The sequence below is a fragment of the Diadema antillarum genome, unplaced genomic scaffold (assembly GCF_040938485.1).
Source record: "Diadema antillarum isolate AM-2024a unplaced genomic scaffold, OU_Dant_1.0 scf00000037, whole genome shotgun sequence".
Lineage (NCBI taxonomy): Eukaryota > Metazoa > Echinodermata > Echinoidea > Diadematoida > Diadematidae > Diadema > Diadema antillarum.
In genome coordinates, this window is record NW_027270926.1 from 2,542,190 (window position 1) to 2,561,458 (window position 19,269).

The window sequence follows — 19,269 nt, forward strand, 5'->3', positions numbered from 1 at the left end:
ATAAGATACATAGTGGTTCTGCTACAGATGATTTCAAGTTGATCTGTTCATTTCCATTGACAATAAACAGGGTGGGACAATGTTTACTGAACTGTATGGCGGTTTAAAAAAAAAGGGGGGATCAATATCTTTATAGCGATTCAAATCATTCCATCTATTTGATCACACAAATCCAATCATGCCCCACGTGGGGGGAAAAGCCGATTTCAGGCAAAATGTGTTTTAAGCTACCGCACCTGTGAAAAGATGATTCTAAGAGCTACTGAAGCAGTCATAGAGCTCAATGGTAAAACCCATTGTCTCACCCTGAGTGACTTTAATAGGATCTCCATCCAACATGCCATTGAATATATAGACTCATCAACGCAAAAGCCCAATAAAGTTGCCGACCCGAACACCAGGAACCCAATATGGGTATTTATATATTCTAAGAGACCCAAAGCTAGTGACACATAACATGTACCATGCCCAAATTTATTTCAAAAGATCTACCACGGAGCCTCTGAGGGGACCATTATTCAGATGAAAGCAGTTATTGAAAAATAATCATCTATTTTGATATGATGAGGTCTGGCACATAAGAAAAATAGGCATTTCATGGGTCTGTTCAAAAGAACACCTAAAATTGCTTCAGAAAGCCCCAAATTTCATAAATTTCCCCACATCCCTAAACTTGGAAGTCCAGACTGGTGGAGGTAAAAATATCAAACTTTCAAGTTCTGAACAAGTAACACATTTCTTAATTTGCGATTAAGCCAACATTGCTTGCAATTTTACCGGCTTTAATGTCTGCAACTTTATCTGGGTTTTGCAGTGACGGGTCTCGTGTATAAACATGTATCGTTAACACTGGTTGCCCATGGCGATGAGAGAGGGAAGCAAAAATGAAAGCGGCAAATCCAAATCATAACTGAAATTATGGCAGATGAAAGCTGGTGACTTGCATAGGTGTTATGGAATGCATTATGTACAATACCAGGATATTCCAATTGAAAGCATATTGGACAGGCCATACGGGTATACCTCATACCAAAACTATTTTAAACAGATGAGAACAAGAAAGAATGCAAGATATTACTTCCATAAAGATCCATTAGATTTTCAGAACCATAGTTAGAATATCAAACGGTGCTCCTTCCTACGGCCTGCACAAGAGAATAGCATGTAAACTGTATCATAACGCTTCTACACCCTTTAACCCTACTCTCCCATCCCCCCCCCCAAAAAAAAAAAAAAAAAAAAAAAAAAATGGGATCATAATCATTCACCTTGGGTTTATGTGTAGTTCAGACCTACACTTGAGTGTCTGAAATTTTATATAAAAAAATATGTCAAATAACTCCAGATTCTTGTAATCTATGTATCATATTAATTGATACATTAACATTTACATTAAAAGTGAAACAACTGAGCAAGTCATATGGCTGATTTACACACACCCCTTTCTATTCACTGTAGCCACAAAAAATGTACTCCATTTAGCTGTTACTTTATAAAAAAGAGGTACGAGTTTGACGCCCTTGTTTTGCAAAACACAAACTTTGGGGGATGCTGAAAGATTTAGATATATATGCGGTGTAAATAATGCAGAACTTCAGGTTAGCAGAATGGGTTAAGGGGAAAAAAAACCTACACAAATACATGCTTTGTTCTTCCAAGGCTCATAATCCCAACATACATATTTGTTAGAGGAGGAAAGAAAGGTTATTTATCAGATGAGCCCAGTATAAAGAAGGTCTCAGATTTTGACAATGTCCCAAGACAGAAAGCAAAATTCTCTAAATACATAGCTCTCCCATCTTTTTCCCAAAACACTGCCAAATGAAACCGTAAGAAAACTTTTAATCTCCTGACGGATAACAGCATCAGAAAAGCAATCTATTTCCAATGTCAGATCAATTACCATCTCCTTTAATAGGTCCCTCTCTATGCTATACAAAAGGGGAGGGGGATATATTGTTTTATAAATTTCAATGTGTTTCATCTGCATTTTACATTAAAAGTCTTCTACTCATACCTGTTATTACCCTAGAATTTGTAAAAACTGGGTGTTCAGGCAAGTGATTGATGCTAAAGAGGATATTCTAGACGAGCAGTTACGAATTCCATGCTTAGCTTGAGGCCATATCCGTTTCTGTCTGAGATGGTACCTGTCTACCACCACCACCACCACCACCGCCAGAGTGCATGCTTCACAAAATCTGGGTTTACTGCCCTCATGCAAAGCGTTTCATTTTATAGCTCAATGAATAAGAATTACAAAAAAAAAGATGGAAAAAATCTTTGCTTTGCTTCTTGGCAATAGGTGTGAGACAAGATCTCCCTGGCATCCAATCCAACCAAATTATTCTGACCAATTATTGCTGAAAATTGCCCCATCCCCTATCAAGTTATTCTTACACAACTCTTCCTTTTTTACTGATCTTAAAAGGTGATTAAAATAAGTGTTCTTATTCCTAATATTTATAATCTGTGACTGCATATGAAAGGAAAAAGAGTCTAGCATCATGTTCAACCACTTGTCACACGAATTCTATGGGCCTCTGGGACAAAATAATAATAATAATAATCACTCTTTAAAGAGAGAATGTAAAGAAGTTTTTCTGACATGATTATTGAACTAAGGACAATCTGACAGCATTCCCAAGTCTGAAAATGCGTCCACCTTTCTTTCCTGCTCACATAAGTAGATGAGCAATCTAGTGCTGGAACAACAGGATATAATCACATTAGCGGTGGCCTGGTGGCCTGGGGCTACTAGATATTGATGTTGGGCTACCAAATTACAAACAAAAGACTTCATCTTTTAGTGGCCTAGTTGGCAGCTAAATTTCAGAATGAATTCTTATATTTCCTTTTATTTTGGGGCCCCCAAAATGTCAAATTCAGTATCTTAGTGGCCCAAATGGACTACCAGAGAAAGAAGGTACATGTAGTGATTACACGTCATATGGCATTTTTTTTATGAACTCTGTAGACTGAAATATTTCAAAACCTGGTCATGAGTTCTTCCTTAAATGGAAAACACTAAGTCCTGTATCTGTTCCATTTTCTTATGTCATCATTTGCATTCTTCTTCTTCTCCTTCTTTTTTTATTATTTAAGGCATCTACTGAACCATAATATGGACTTTCCATGTTGCCATAGCACTAAAATCACCCCTCTGCTCAAAGTAAATGAGAGTACTGACAAGTCAAATGTTGGTGGAGAGTATGTATATACCAAACAAAAGCATGATGAATTGCAAAACAATTGTAAATGTAGGTCTTGCTACAGCTGTCAGTCATAAATGATGTTGCTGATGGACATATAAAACATCTGTAACATATGAGCAAAACAAAAAAACTTGGGTTTTCGTTTTACTGATTAAAAAAAAAGCACCATCCATGATAACATAATAACTATGTCAATATATTAGTTGCAGTGCTGGATGAATAAAGTTGACAATTTGAACATTGATGGCAAATTGAAAACCATTTAGCAAAGATGGGTTGAATTCGAGGTACGTGTACAGCTGTATGTGTAAAAGCTGCCAAATGTCTGGCTGTGGTGTGTAAGTGTGTAGCCAAGCACGGAGCCAGCGGGGCACCAGCAGGGATGTTAAAGTGAGCTATGACAGTGGGCACCAAGTCAATCGTGCAATACTTACACTGACTTTATGTGATGCTTGTTATGAAACTGTGTTAATCATACTGGATGTTGATATGTCTTCTTGGCATGTACGTGCTAAGTGCTACAAAGTGTTAATGGTATCTGTTTGATTTGACATGTTGCTGCCACTTTGAAGCTGTATTGTGATTGGAATGCACTGAAAATATCTCTACAAAATGATGCAAAATGACATAAAATGAGATTTGTGTGTTTGTTCATTGTTAACAAATGTATGGGTCACACAATATGACAGCAGGGTATGAGAATTAGATGCACTGTTCATGTGTATGATGGTCATGTGAGATTTAAAATGATGGCTTCCTGATATAATTCAAAAGGTTGCCAGTTTGTCATCAATTTTTATGTCCAACATGCCTGCCACCTTGCTCCCCTCCCCCCCCCCCCTCTCAAAAAAAAAAAAAAAAAAAAAAAATCCGCGTATCAAGGCACATATTTTTCATTTATATCAGCATGGCTCTTCTGGTTTTTTTTTTTTTTTTTTTGAGGGGGGGGGGGGAAGGAGTTTGGAAAAAAAAGGCGGTGACTGGGGTTAATGTTGTTAGTATCTATTCTACATCAGGAGGGAGTGAGCATTTTTGAGAGATAGGACAGAGAAAGGGTTATAGATGAGGGAGTAATAAGAATGAAAAGCCTTTTCTTTTATTAATGGTAAAAAAACAACTTGCAAGCTTCCCTATGGCCAATGACAAGGTCCATAGACTAAAGAGTGAAAAATGATTTTCGACATTTATTCCTTCCGAGACCTAGAAGCAAAGAGCAACATAACTCATATTGGGGTGAACATACTGAAATCAGAGCTCTTGATATCCTTTTGAACTGACCAGAGATCTAATTTTTGTCTTATTACGTAAGAAACATAACGAAAGAAATGGATGTTACAGGCTTTCATGAATATAGTTTGTCGGCAAAAGGAATCTCCTGCATGACAGATATTCCAAGTGAGTTTTGTGTGAAATGTATTAATTGAATGGCAGCAGTGGACTCACCATCAACCCCCCCCCCCCCCTTGAACAAATCAGCAAAGGCTGAAAAGAATGCAGGTATAACCTTAAAGATGTCTAGAGAAACCATCTACTTTCCTTCCAGAAACATGAGGTTATTATGTCATCTGGATGACCTTACCAGCAGTTACTAGATTAGTCAAGACATCAATGTTTGCCTTCCATTTGTTTTAACAGTGGATCATCCGTGTGGGAAATGGTTCAAAATAATCTCCCTTTAATTTATTTCTGTGATTTCCTGTGTCTTTCTCATCGGTGACACTGGTCAGGTGAATAGCTGTCATGTGATTAGCTGAAGCAAACAAAATCGAAACAAAAACACAATAGCGGTTTGATAACAAGCATGAATGAGTTTGCACAGCTAATTTGACACTTGATTTCATTCAATTTTGGGTATAATAGAAGCAGAGCATTGAAGTATGGTTTGCATTTATTTTGTTCTTTTTATTTGAGTGATTGCAAGAAAAAAACCAAAGGGGAAACCCCAATTAGTACGCTTCCAATCTTACTTACATCATATGACGAAAGCGAGGAATACGTAGAGGGTTAGTGTGACACACACAATCAGAAGAACTGTACTCAGGCGAGTACTGAAGTCTGAATCGCTAGTGGACAAAACACAAGGTCAGAGGGCAACAAAGGTCAAAGGTCGAAAAGAGATGGAGAGGGTGAAGGAAGAAATGACAATTACCATGATATATAAACTGCGTGAAGGAGTAGGATTGGGAGTAATTATGGGGAACAGCTGCCCGGGCAAAGTGAAAGCTTAGTGTCGGTGGAGGCACTATAAGCCTGCAGAGTATGCTGAGCTTTTTCAGCAAAGCAATAAACTGGGGGCTAGTCGTAATCAGGGATCTTTCACAGCTTTGCAATAACAACAGGACATGTAGTTGGATCATTTGCTTTGTTCCTCTTACATATAATTTAATTGCTACATGATGAAAACAGTGAAGGTGGAAGGGTAAAGTACTGTTAACAACCACTCAGATAGAAATATGTAGCAATTAAGATGGCACTAATACTTTCATATTGTTTTAATGTACAATCCTCCCTCTTTTGGGCTAATAGATTTCAATCATATTTATATTGTTAATGTCATGTGTACCATGAAAGTCCCACAAGCTTCTACAGAGAGACCCTAATGAAAACGAAATACTTCACTGACAATGTCCTTTTTCATTGGATGTGTCATTATACATGCCTGCTCAACATTGATGAAGTCAAACATGGAATAAAAAATCCACTTCATATGCTGAATGATTAAAAAAAACAAGAGCAAAAGTTTGATTTTCACTGAATCTATGACATCTGCTGAAACATCCAAAAATCTCTGATAAGGTTATCCCTACACAAAAAGCATTTCATACTCACTAGGGTCACTGCTACTGAGCAGACACACTTGTCTCTAAAAAGCAACAACTCCATGAGGGTGTGTGCACATAAAATCTTTAGAATATGTAAACACTCACCAACACAATGCACAATGTGTGGGGCTATTCACAAATCTGACTCGTGTCTTGGGGGAAAATGTGTACAAATGTGAGGGAACTGATCGGGTAAATGTTCAGGAGGGGACATGTGCCGTGCGGAAGCATTACGATATACAAATTGGGTTGTAGCTACATTGTGTGTGAAAAGAGTGCACAATACAAGTTGTATTTTCGTACACTGTGCCGTCTAGGGATATACTTCTCTGTGAAAACACAAGCAATATTGTGTGGCAGAAAAGAATTGAGATGATGCAAGATGAGAAAGAGAGAGAGGGATAAAAATGGTTTGATGCTGAAGTCGGGGAAAAGAATGACAGCGACTGAAATCATGAGAGTGAGGCGACACCAGAGAGCTGTCGACTACAATGGCGTGAATGACAGTCTAGATAATGGTGAAGGGTTGTATAGACTGCATATAGACTATTAGCAAATAGTTAGTAGCCCCCTCTTGCAAAAGATTAGGTTTATTTTCAATCAGTGCAATCAATGTATATATTGATAACAGCATTGGCAAAAGAGCACTGGAAGTATTCAATGGGACTATTGGTCTATGCAAAAAGTAAATGCTGCTACTTTCAGAAGAGTTACAGTAGCTCAACTCTGCTATGATATGCTGTAGTAAAAGACTAAGTGCATATTAATGCACAAGCTTCACGAGTTGCCTCAGTTTGTGAAATTAAACTATTTTGAATATCTAAAGTATCTACATGATTGTGTCAAGGACCAAGGTATAATCTTTTCAGGAAAGGAAATTGCAATTCACAACCCCTTTTATGGTGTAACTGTTAACAAAGGTGCTAGACATTTTAATTTAAATTGTTAAAAACTAATTTTCTCTTTGATTGCACAGCTCTATTTGTACCTTTTGATGATGTGACAATAAGAGATGATAGTATTTCAACATAAAATAGTGATAGTATGTAACAGTAGAAGAAAGTGAAAAGAGAGAGAGAGAATGTGTGTGTGTGTGTGTGTGTGTGTGTGTGTGTGTGTACTTTTGCCTGTTTGCTTGACCACCTGCTTGACAGACTGAATGAAACTTCTAATATGTGTGTGGATTATTTAATTAAATGGTCTCTCTAGTCTGCATCACTTGCATCTTACAACAGTCCAGAATATATATGTTCATATTTCCAAATTATCATTTTTTTTTCCTGGGGGGGGGGGGGGGGGGGGGGGGGTGGTGGGACTGGATATCATACAATATAGTCCCTAGATTTCCAAATACCTTCAGATGTTGCTTTGCAATATCACAGCATGTGTGTATATTTTATTTATTAGCAGTGGGGTATTTGAACAACAAATCATTATTGGACTTTCCTCTCTTTGACCATGGAACTCCAAAGCAAAGTGTTAAGGTGTCCATTCCCCAACATCCCACATGACAACTCAAACTATAATGGCCTGATGCAACGTGAGCATGTATACATATGCACTGATGACATAGTTCAGTCATGGAATTATTCGCCTTGGACGCACCCCCCTCAAACACTAAAGTACACCCCTTGACAAAGCTAAAGTGGACTCTACAATGGACGTCTACCCCATATAATGCTCACTCCTGATTATACAATGCAACAGCCATTGAATATGGAGCCACTTGTAACAGCATGAACACCGCAAGCTTCTCGTACTGATACAAGACTGTTGGTGGGCACTCCTGGGTATACATCACATGGATATACGGTAGCTCCTACTCACAAGTACTCATGCTGAAGTGTTTGTAGTCGCATCTCTTGTAGTTCTAGCTCTTTATTGCTGCCAATGTACGAATCATCACATTACACATGCATTTCAAAGAGATTTAAAGTCTTATAATTTTATTCAAATGTATATATAGGCCACCGTTCTCTTTTCATTACATCTTAACAAGGTGGTCCTAAAATCTGTAATACAAGTAAATATACAGGTTGAATGATGTTTCAAAGTTCATGGAGTTTCAGACCTAAATTTGCAGTTACGGTCTTTTCAACTGATCTTTTCCTGTCATTCAGTGTATTCATTTTTTTTTTCACAATGTAAAGGCCTGCCAGCATTCACACATAAATGTGAGGGAGGTTCCAAAGAGCAATCAGGGGGAGATACCTGTATGTTACATGCATCTCAATAGGTGAAAATAATTCTCAAATTGGTAAAATTCATATTATCTTGTCAGACAGAAAGAAAATTTGATATATCAGGGAGCCTCTTGCAAAAGCTGGGGGACTTGGCAATAGCAGCTCTGAAAAAAAAAATGCCTCTATTCTTGCATTCATTAGTTGCTGCTGGGTCAGGCATCTTAAATCAAAAATGTCACACAGGCTTTGGGGGTCGGCCAGAGATAACCATCGGGAATAGTACACCAGCATGTTCAGCATTCCTGTAAACTCAAGAGCAAATTGCATGTGGTAGAAATTGCTGGGGTCTACAGCAAACCTCAGAGGAACATTGACAAGCCTTGGAACTGCCATGATGATCCTCCTCATGCGAGCTACACCCAACATTTATGGAAACACTATTAATGGGACTCCGGGATTTAAGTTCTTGGACGAGTTTAGCTTTTGAAATGTCAGGGACTATTAACTCTTGGGGTCACTCATCTCAGAGAGCATACAAAGACATACCTCAAAACATTCATGATCATACAATTTAGTTACCACTAAATCTAGCCACCAAAAAATATCAGTTTGATCCCGATTTTCCACAAGTATAGTGCACAGCTCCAAAGACTGGTCAATGTTAGACACAGATTAGGAAGAACCTATTGCGCAACTGCACCAATCTAATCAACAGCTCCGCTTGAAAACAGGAAGAAACATGTGACAAGGTCAATATTTGAAGGTACAGATATTTTTAAGGCAAGGACACAAAAGTAAGAAAACAAGTGGGACTATTACGAGGCAAAGGGTCATGCTTACTTCAGTCTCTCTTCCTCGAGGAAGGCAACGAGGGCATCCCGCTGCTCCACCACTTCAAGCATCTCATCTAGGAGGAGCTTCTCTGCCTCTCTGTCGCTCGAACTCTTCCTCCCTTCTGATGGGTGTGGGAAGGGAGAAATTGATGACAAGACATTTTCACGTACATGTCATTTGAGATCTTTTATCCTGTCAAAATCTTGCCTGCTTTGTACGATCATCTCTGCTATCATACATTACACTGGGATGAGTTCAAGCGGATAAATCAATTTCTAGAATACTCAAGATTCCACTTTCAAGTTTTAGGAAAAATATCTATCGGCAATGAATCCACCTGTTGTAGTTGAACTGGTTGTGCAATAAAGAACACACAAGCTTTTAGGTTCTCAATGGCTATGATTACCCTTTACACAAACTTACATCTTCAATGGCCATGATGTCTATTCACACAAATTCTTGGTTCAAGTAGTTGTGATGTGCATAAAAAATACTATCAGCTTCAAGGATAGTAATGACCATTCACGCTATTATCCTACCTTCACAAGGCAATGTTTCCAATCAGACAAGCTCTTGCATTCAATGGCCATGATATGCAACTATAAAAACTCCTGCATTCAATGGCCATGATGTGCAACTATAAAAAACTCTAGCATTCAATGGCCTTGACTGATGTCCATTCACACCATTATATATATCCATTCACACAGTCTCTTGCCTTCAACGGCCATGATCTGGCGCAGCTCCTGTTCCAGCTGGCTGTGCCGGTCCTCCAGCTCCAGCTCTCGGGCCTGGACCATCAGCTCCGTCTCGAAGCGCACGAGGGCGTTCTTTTCGTTGACCAGACTAAACCATTCCTGCATCAGGGTGGTCTCGTCCACGCCTTCCGGTGCTGATGAATTGAATGGGAGGAGAGGGGAGGGGGGAGAGGGAGAGGGAGGGGCAGGTCAGGGGAGGAAGTTAACTATCAGGCATGGTAGCGAGCAGCATGTGTGCGCTCAGATTTCCAGGCATATGAGAGCTTTGTTGATGAGAGGTGGGATTCAGCATGCTTTTGGCTACCATTCCTGTCCATTCCAGAATCCATTTAGCAAGATCTCTTCTGAAGGCAGGCATCATTCATCTACTTTCATTTACATCTGACAGCATGCCATTTGAACTACAACTGTCCTTGAATTTCTTTGAATGATTTTGACAACTAAAGATTCACAATGCAATCATCCATTTGTGTAAAATTTAAGTGTTATTTGTTCCTATCACTGAGTTCCTGTTCCTATCACTGAGGTCTTAAAACAGACAACATCCACGATGTATTGATACGTGTCAGTACGACATATACATTTTAAGGTGTCAAATTAGCTCTCTTAAAGGCACTAATACTATCAAATTATTTGAAATAAATACCATATAATCAAAGATAAAAATTTTTCGCACCACCTTGGAACATCATATCATTCCATGGGGTGTAGAAATTGCATAAGATCTTTGAGTATGTAAACCCATAGGTTTAAAGCACACAGCAACATAAAATGAAGTATACCATTTTGAGTTATTCTTGCCTGCAACTATAGGCCTAATGTTAAAACTCTCCTGGAAATACATTTTGTTCAATGTCCAATTAATCTTGAATTATGTTGATTATCACAGGATGCACATCCTATTACTTCCATACAGGTAAGTTGAGTTAATAAAAAAAAAAAAAAAGCTACTACTCATTCAGAAGTATTAAACAAATAATTTGTCAAGATCAGAGGGGAGAGGGCAGTCATTCCTTCAGACCAGTCCCGCTTGTCTTACTCTCTTCGCCTCGCAGTGCCATCTCGGCTTTGACCCCGCGGTTCTCCAGCTCACGCTGTTTGACCTCCACTTCCTGCAGCTGCCGCTGGATCTCTTGGGCCATGCGGTGGCGCTTCAGCTGCTGCTGGTGGTGCTGCCGCCGCGCCTCCCGCTGCACCCTCTTGGTCAGCCGGGCGCTCAGCTCCTCCTCCTCCAACTTCCGCCGTTCCTTCGCGGAAGCAAAGGCAGGACACAGGAACATTAGAGGGAAACTCATTTTCAGGCAAAATTCAGCATTCTCTATTACAGGTTTCTACATGCACCTGGGACAAATCCACAGGATGTATCATAATGTCATGCCATATATAACCAGGATGGGAGTACCAACACTGCTACAAGCTGTTGATTTGTTGGTTGTTTCAACACCAACTACCCGACTCCACATCCTTTCACATGATGTGCACAGGATTATGCAACTACTGATGCCTTCAATAAAATAGAAAGAGGGGAAAACGAAATCTTGTTTGGGGATTCATGCTGGAACTAATCCCTTCCAACAACAAGCACATGCACTCAAGGGCATTTCATTTTTCCATTCCACATTTGCCACTTAGTAGCTTTTAGATGCTCAAAGTAGAAATAAACCATGCTATCATACTGATTCATGTCTTATGATATGACATAAATTGCTTTTCTCTGTGAGGGGGTTTTATCTGGACTGTCTCCTCAGTTTACTAACCAACAACACCAGGAATCGTATTTCACTATGCACCATCTGAAAATGCAGTGTCTTTAGTAGGGTCTTAAGCGGTAAAAAAATTAACAAGAACAAAAAGAGTAATATAAATGTTTGTCAATATCTATTTCATTTTCCTTCATCAAACCCTATAAAGACATCTGACACCTGTAGGTATGTACATGTAGTGTGAGATAAATCTAGATTCCCTTCTGCCCCTTACCATCCCTCTCCCCAAAATTGATTAATTAATCTTTTAAATAGTTATCAAAGTTAGCTTTTCTGTAATGTTTTGGTTTCCTTTTTATATGCCATGGGTGAATTAGGCATCATGTCAATAAACACAGCCAAAGGACCTGCATCATCCAAACTTTTAGTAATGAGAATATCTATGTCTACAAGGTAGGTAGGGAAAAAAAATTCTCACTAGACTCTTGGGCAATTCTATTGTTTCTACTCCTCCTGGCAGAGAATAAACAAAAGGAAATAAGGAACAGCATCCAATGTCCACCCTGTGGGTTATCAATTATTTTTGCCTTGTGTGCCTCCTCAGACTGACCTACAAATCTGTGCATAAGAATTCTGTCTGCTACACTGCATGTAATTTCTGTTCAACAACAAGTGCTCAGTGACTTTCTACAACTCCTGCAAAAACATTCATGGACTTCTATATTTTCTTGAAGATGGTTGGAAACACAAACTAGCCCTTATGTTCTGTGACTTGCCATTTGGGACGAGCACAGATGAAACAAAACTACAAAAACATGCTAAACACCAAATATGCTATAACAAGCCACCTCACAGACAGATGGGTATATGGGACAGGCAAGATTTTGGTTCACTATGAAAAACTTTGTGTCATTCAATTGATTTTCAAACAGTTTAATGCAAAGTGACTCCAAGTCGAACTTATGGAATGTATCTTAACTTACATTGCATTAACCGCTGCAACTTGATTTGAGAATATCAATCAAACCAAAGAAGTCTCTAGTCCTACATGTCAATGTAAGGCTTTCCTACGATTGTGTCTGTCCCATAGCCATTGTATTGCAACAAAATCAGAATATGAATTTCCACAAACATTTGAAGTATGATGGCATACATGTGTTACATATTTAGATACATGATGTATGGTGGTATTTACAATTTGTTTTTGTCCCCTCTAGCCATTTGAAAAGTATGATGATGATCACTTGAAATAATTCTACACATCACATATTGACAAAAATATCTACACTAGCAACACACGGTATTCAATGCACTATCCTAGGAAGACATTCTACAAAAATAAACAAAATCACAGAGCTCCTGATGCCCTCAACACAATAGCATAGTACACAGATGCATACTACTGTACAAGTACTAGCTGATACAGTACAAGTACTAGCTGATACAGCCCAAGCTCCCACAAGGAAATGAAAACAGTGAACACACGCATAAAATTATCATCTCATTAAAACAATGTAAATGAACAAATGATTCAGTAATTGTTGGTCCTCCTTCATTCATTTCTGTAATCCAGTTTAACACATCAAAGGAGGGCAGGTTGGAAATGGGTCTGAGGGAACAACGAGTGCTGGCCTGGGTTCAAGACTGTCTTGCATTATCATGTGATGTCTCCCTCATAATCTGTTGAAGACTAATTTGAGCAGTTCTTTTTCTTTCCTCATTTTTTCCATGCATGCTAGCCTGCTTAATTCAGACTCAGTGTGATGAATTAATAGAGAATTGTTATACAGGGAACTTGAAAAGATAATACAACGGGCACTTAATTATTTTGAATACCGTGCAAAATACGTGTATATCGGTATGCATACAAAATCTTAAATATTGACAAACTGGGTCACGAGGGGGGGGGGGGGGGATAGAGTTTCATCTATTTAACACAGGAGATTGAGAAACAAAATCACATGCAGGACCGGGGAGGGGCTCAACTTCAGGCAACTTTGCCGAAAATAATGATGATGATGATGATGATGATAACAATATTGATAATCATCTTCATCATAATAACAATAATAAAACAGGGCTGCTGCTGCAGAACAATAGCACTGCTTGATAATACATATTGTACCACATTTTACACTGGGCAGGGAAAACCTTTCACCAGGGAGAAGGAAAATAGAGAGGAACATGTAAAGATGCTGGGAATACATGGAGCGTGGCACTGAGTGGGGTGGTGATGGTGATGCAGAAAGACTGAGGGAGCTTCATGGAGGACACTCAGTGAAGGATGTAGACCCTTATTCTAAACCAACGTTGAAAACCCACTACTGGTATTAAATGTTACAAACATTATACCGTATTCTCCGGCGATAAGGCCGCACTAATTTTCACAAAAAAGGAACAAAAAACTTGGGGGTGTGGCCTATACGCCAGCACAACCAAATCATGGCCTGTTCAACCTAGCGAATAAGCTGCTGAACCGACACACGTAATCATGTAAGGGACTATGCAATGTGTCAACGAGCAACTCAATGTCATACGATGAATCAATCAATCTTATAGACAACGCTATGTTCTGCAATCAATTGATCACGACAGCTTGTTTTTTTGGGGTTTTTCTTATTGTCATTACCAACTAACTGCTTTTGTTTCCTTGCCAATTTCGGTTTTTGTTTTTGATTTTGTTTTTGCTTCTTTCTGTCGCCAAAGTCGGGGTGCAGCCTATGCGGAGGTGCGACCTTATTGCCGGAGAATACGGTAGTTCTTCTATACCTGCTTCTGCAGTACCTCCTGCTGTGAAAAATTGATAAATACAAATAAAAATTGGGATTGTTTTAATCTTTCATATGTTATACATCCTCACTGAATGTCCATCTTTTCACATTTTTTTTTTCTCTTTGGGCAATTCTTAAAAGAAATAGGCTTCTTTTTCATAATTCTGGTTTACTTTTGCTAACAGTATCCATGGAACCGTAAGGACACAAGTTTCTTTAAACAAAAACAAACTCATAAAACTTTTGATTGGGTGGAAAAGCAACATAAAATTAATTTCAGATGTGTTCAGAATCATGCTCATGAAAAGGTGTAAGCTAAAACTCAAATAGAAATAGGGGTAACTGAGATTTGCAAGTTCTTGGTATGTGTCTTTATTCAGGGCAATTTGGTAGTGAGTTTATTTGAAAATGAAAATATGCTATTTCTCTGACTAAAAGGTTGCTTGCACGTTTGAGACACTTCTTCTTTCATTACAATATCACCATTTCAATCCAAACTTACCCTCGCATTTCAAACAAAATGAATTGCATCAATTCAATTTTCGTTCCAGTTACATGCCCTTAGTGACATTATCATGCAGTCTATCTGAAAGTGCACAGCAGAAGCAAATTCCCCTCCTCTTGGTAAAATCTCATGACTAGATTTTGTTGAAGTCATATATTTTTTGTTTCACTTTGAGGGCTTAAAGGGGAAATCCAGTCCAAATATAAGTTAGTCTGATAAGAAAGAGTAAAATATTGCGAGTTCAACAGTATAAATTTCATCGAAATCGGATGAAAAATAAGGAAGTTATGACATTTTGAAGTTTCGCTATTTTGAGGGGAAACAGTTCTTGAGCAGTCAATATGAATATGCAAATGGCAAAGTGAGCATGTCCTTCCCTCACAACTTACCATATAACATAACATAACATAACATTTTGAAATTTCCTGTTTTTCAAACGCAATTATGCCCAAGGCTCAAATTCTCATATATCTAACTGATCACTATTCTGAAGTTATTCAACCAGGAATAACGTCATATAATTCAGACTTCAATGACAGAAACATTGAATTTTCGTCATTTTTTTGTACATGATCAATGCAAAATTGTGAGGGTATGACATGGTTAGCGCACTCATTTGCGTATTCATACCCAATGTACAAGAACTGTTTTGGAGAAATTATCAAAACTTCAAAATTTCATAACTTCCTTATTTTTCATCCGATTTCAGTCAAATCTTTACCTTTGAACTCGTAAAATTTTACTCTTTTTTTATCAGACTAACTTATATTTGGACTGGATTTCCTCTTTAACTGAGCACATGGATCCATTACTCCTGCCACACGTGCAAAAAGAGTCATTCTCAGATATTTTAGTTCAGAGGGAAGAAGGGATGAAGGGAAGACTATGAAATAAGAGAAGATGTGTAATGTGGATGGGGTAACAAGAAATGGGCAGGCTTAATACAGGGCAAGGAAGGGGTGTTTCACATTCAATGAGTAAAATGCCACAGTGTTCTCCACATTGGTATCATTTGTTGCCAATAGCATCCAGCCTGCAACACTGTTGTGGTGAATGGAGGATCTACTGGGTGTGAAGGACTGCATTACAAACGGAGGGTGAACAGGCGTCGGTCAACACAGCAGGCATGCCAAAAAAACTATGCACTCCACTTGCATACAAGGAACAGAAAGGTGAGCAGAAGCTTTTGCTTCCCGAAATACAGTGGAATCACATGTACATTTGAAGGGAGTGAATGGGGATGTCAGCAAAGAACACAGGGTCTCCCACAGTGTGAACGCTCCATCATGGTTGTTTTTGTTTTTTGTATTTTGTGTGTGTGTTTTTTTTTTTAAATCATGGTGAGTTTGAAAAGAGCAATAACCAAAACATTGTTGCACAAGAATAAATTGTCAGATCTGGTCACTAATCATTAAGAATTAGTTGCCTCCTAGTGTTGATCATGTGATCAATTTTGTATGACACTATGCAGTGCACATCAGTTTATTGACAAAATCATCACTCTATGCTCTGAATGTAGATTCATTTGAGGAGAAAAAAATGACAGAGTCAGAAATCATTTTAACATTTGCCAAATATGGTCCCCCTAAATGGCTTTGCTACTATACACTGTGACTTGGACACACTGTGTTCTTTCAGTGATACGAAGGGCTAGGGGATATCAAGGCAGCATGCACAGACTGGGGGACTACTGGTGCACAAAGTACCTGTTCTTGTCTGGCTGCTTTTTTACCCAAAGCCTGAGAAGACACAACAAACATTTTTGTTCATAATTAGTTCACAGTTTCCTTTTGATGAGCTTGAGAGAGACACATAAACATGTGCACTTGAGCAGAAGGAAATCTTTGAAAAACAGGAAGGGGGAAAACAGAGAAGAGAACAGATATCAGTGTCAGAGAATATAGATACCTAAAACACCTTTTTAGAAAGGTCATCCCAGTGGGAGAGAATGTACACACACACACACACACACACACACACACAAACACCAAATATATGATATGAATCCTATCATTAGCACCAACAAACTCTTTGTTCATTATGTCAATGGCATTTTGTGTTCGTGGACCCGATTGTGTTGAAGAAGCAAACACAGATAACAGAACGAAACAGCCGAGCATTCTGTAAAAGTGGACATTTTCGCTCATTTCGCACAACCAAAAACTAGCGCGAAAATAAAAGCACATCCACATTTTTGCTAGTTATATGTACATGTACCACTCTGTGCATGTCCTGATTCCACCAAATTAAAAACAGGCAAAATTTGTCTTACTAGGGAGAGCATAAAAAAATTACTTGAGCGAAAATATCCATTTTTACAGCAGGTCAAAAAATAAGATAAAGTGGACATGGAAGATGTTAAAAAATTGCTCTAAGTAGATATTATGAATCCTTTCATGATTCATATCTTGAATATCCAGTCAGATTTGGTGTGACGACGGATTAATCATTTTGTAAGTCAGGTTTAAGGGGCTATATTACACATTTATCAGTTCTTAGAGAAGAGAATAAAACAACAAATATGTGATAAGAAAAGGAAATTGTGTTTGTGTGTGTGTGTGTTTGTGTATGTGTGACTACCACACACAATAAACCAAAAAATAATAATTGTACATTCAAGTGACAACCAAGATATCCAGATCCAGACGTTAGGGCAGAAAAGACTTTAAAGTCATGCTTTGCAAAGTCATCCCGTGCCCTCTTGCATACACAGTTGGCATGAAAATGCACAGTACATAAAAGTCGCAAGTACATTCAGACAGAGTGCAATAGGTTGAAAAAATGCCTGCACTGGTAATATCAAAAAAAATATGCATCACCCTTTATAAAACAGAGGAGGAAGTAGTGAACATGCATTCCACGCAGAGGGAAAAAAAATCAAAAGAAACTCAAGATAGTTCCCAGAATGCACGTCTGGAGAGGAAGGGGCAAGACTCAGTATTTGTGAGCATCATTCGCAGTATCCAGCCAATAGAGAGAGAGAAAAAAAAAAGATACTGGAACAACTGATGATGAAAAATAGGTGCACTAAGAAAGGAAGAGCAAAACAAAATATCTGAACCATCTCCAGCACCACTGCATACCATTCTAAATAAATTGAGCAAAAATGTAATATTGAGAGCATCGGTATCAACCGTGCACCCACAGATTTTTAAAGGTACCAATAAGGACCAATCTACAAGGTAATGCTTACACACTATATAAGGGGACAGAGAAGTAAATGTTGAACCCTTCTATAATCAGAGATAACTGATGGATAAATGGCCCACACTAGCTTTAGAAGCATACATTAAAAGAAGAAAGCCAAAAAGCCGGCATAACCGATGGTATCCATGGCCAACTTGTAGACTTGTTTCGTATCCTTCTTCTGTTGTAAAATCTTCTTTCTCTTCTTCTACAATGTACTTCTCTCCTTCCTCTTCACTTTCTCTTCTATTTTCCAACTAACTATCATCATGGTTACATAATCCCAATATTTTGCATCTAAATCTATGACCATAACAAGCACATGAGGGACCAACACCATGACGCCATGATAATCTCACAGATACTAAAGAAAAAAATAGGGTAATTTTGCTGAAAAATTTGAAATCCTACATTTGTTCAAATATCTGACTGATGATAATGAATGAGCATCCCATCCTTATCTTAAAGTCTAAGAATACATGTATCATGAAATTTTCAGCCTTTTCAGTTTTAAACACAGCATTAACTGGTGTTTAAATTTAAGAATTGTACAAAATCTGTGGCATACTTGACTGCTTTCTTCTTCATTTCAAAGCTGATTTTCACAAAACTTTGGTAATTTGCTGATGGGCAAGTTTACTGTTTCTGTGGTAGGTTTGTGGACATAAATGGGAGAAATTTTAAATGTGGGAGAGTCTAAGTTAGGAATATATATTTACAGAATTATATCAAAAGAGAAAATGTTCTTCACCAACTATCAGGGTGTTGTGGTAGCACATCACACACAACATTCTGCTAGATGTCTTTGTGATTTAAAAATGACCGTCATCAGCACTCCTATGATAGGAATTGTTGTTTGCACTAAAAATAGTATAGTTGATGCTATTCTCTTTGACATTACTGATATCTGGGAAATAGAAATACCTGAACAGGTGACGCTCTTGTAAGAGTTTTCATAACAACAAACACACAATTTGCACATCACTTGTCTATTAACAGTGACATTCGGAACTTATCTCTGGCATTACTATACCACTCTCATCATATCTACTACAAAATAAAAACAAACAAATGCTACACAAGACAAGAGAATGTTTTGTCCTCGTGAAAACTATGTGCAATCTAAAACTCTACCAAACTGAAACCACAACAATTCACATCAGAGTGCTCTGAGCTACAACCACTATGTGCCTGTCCACTTTAATAATACTGACCATTTGCTGACCAGTCACCATGACATGGCCATGATGGGACAGTCAGCGACATGTGACCAGTCATAAAACAGGCTGGTT

The 19,269-nt window shown here is 38.3% G+C and overlaps 1 protein-coding gene across 1 annotated transcript in view; it reads right to left on the reverse strand.

The window, feature by feature from the left end:
• Positions 1-19,269, reverse strand: part of LOC139709398 (uncharacterized) — a 99,726-nt gene that overhangs the window by 5,936 nt on the left and 74,521 nt on the right. The window contains exons 20-23 of the mRNA XM_071621368.1: positions 16,498-16,530; positions 10,852-11,059; positions 9,773-9,946; positions 9,061-9,175 (exon numbers count right to left, since the gene is read on the reverse strand). Of these exons, the coding sequence (XP_071477469.1) occupies positions 9,061-9,175; positions 9,773-9,946; positions 10,852-11,059; positions 16,498-16,530 (530 nt within the window). The remainder of the gene's footprint in view (positions 1-9,060; positions 9,176-9,772; positions 9,947-10,851; positions 11,060-16,497; positions 16,531-19,269) is intronic.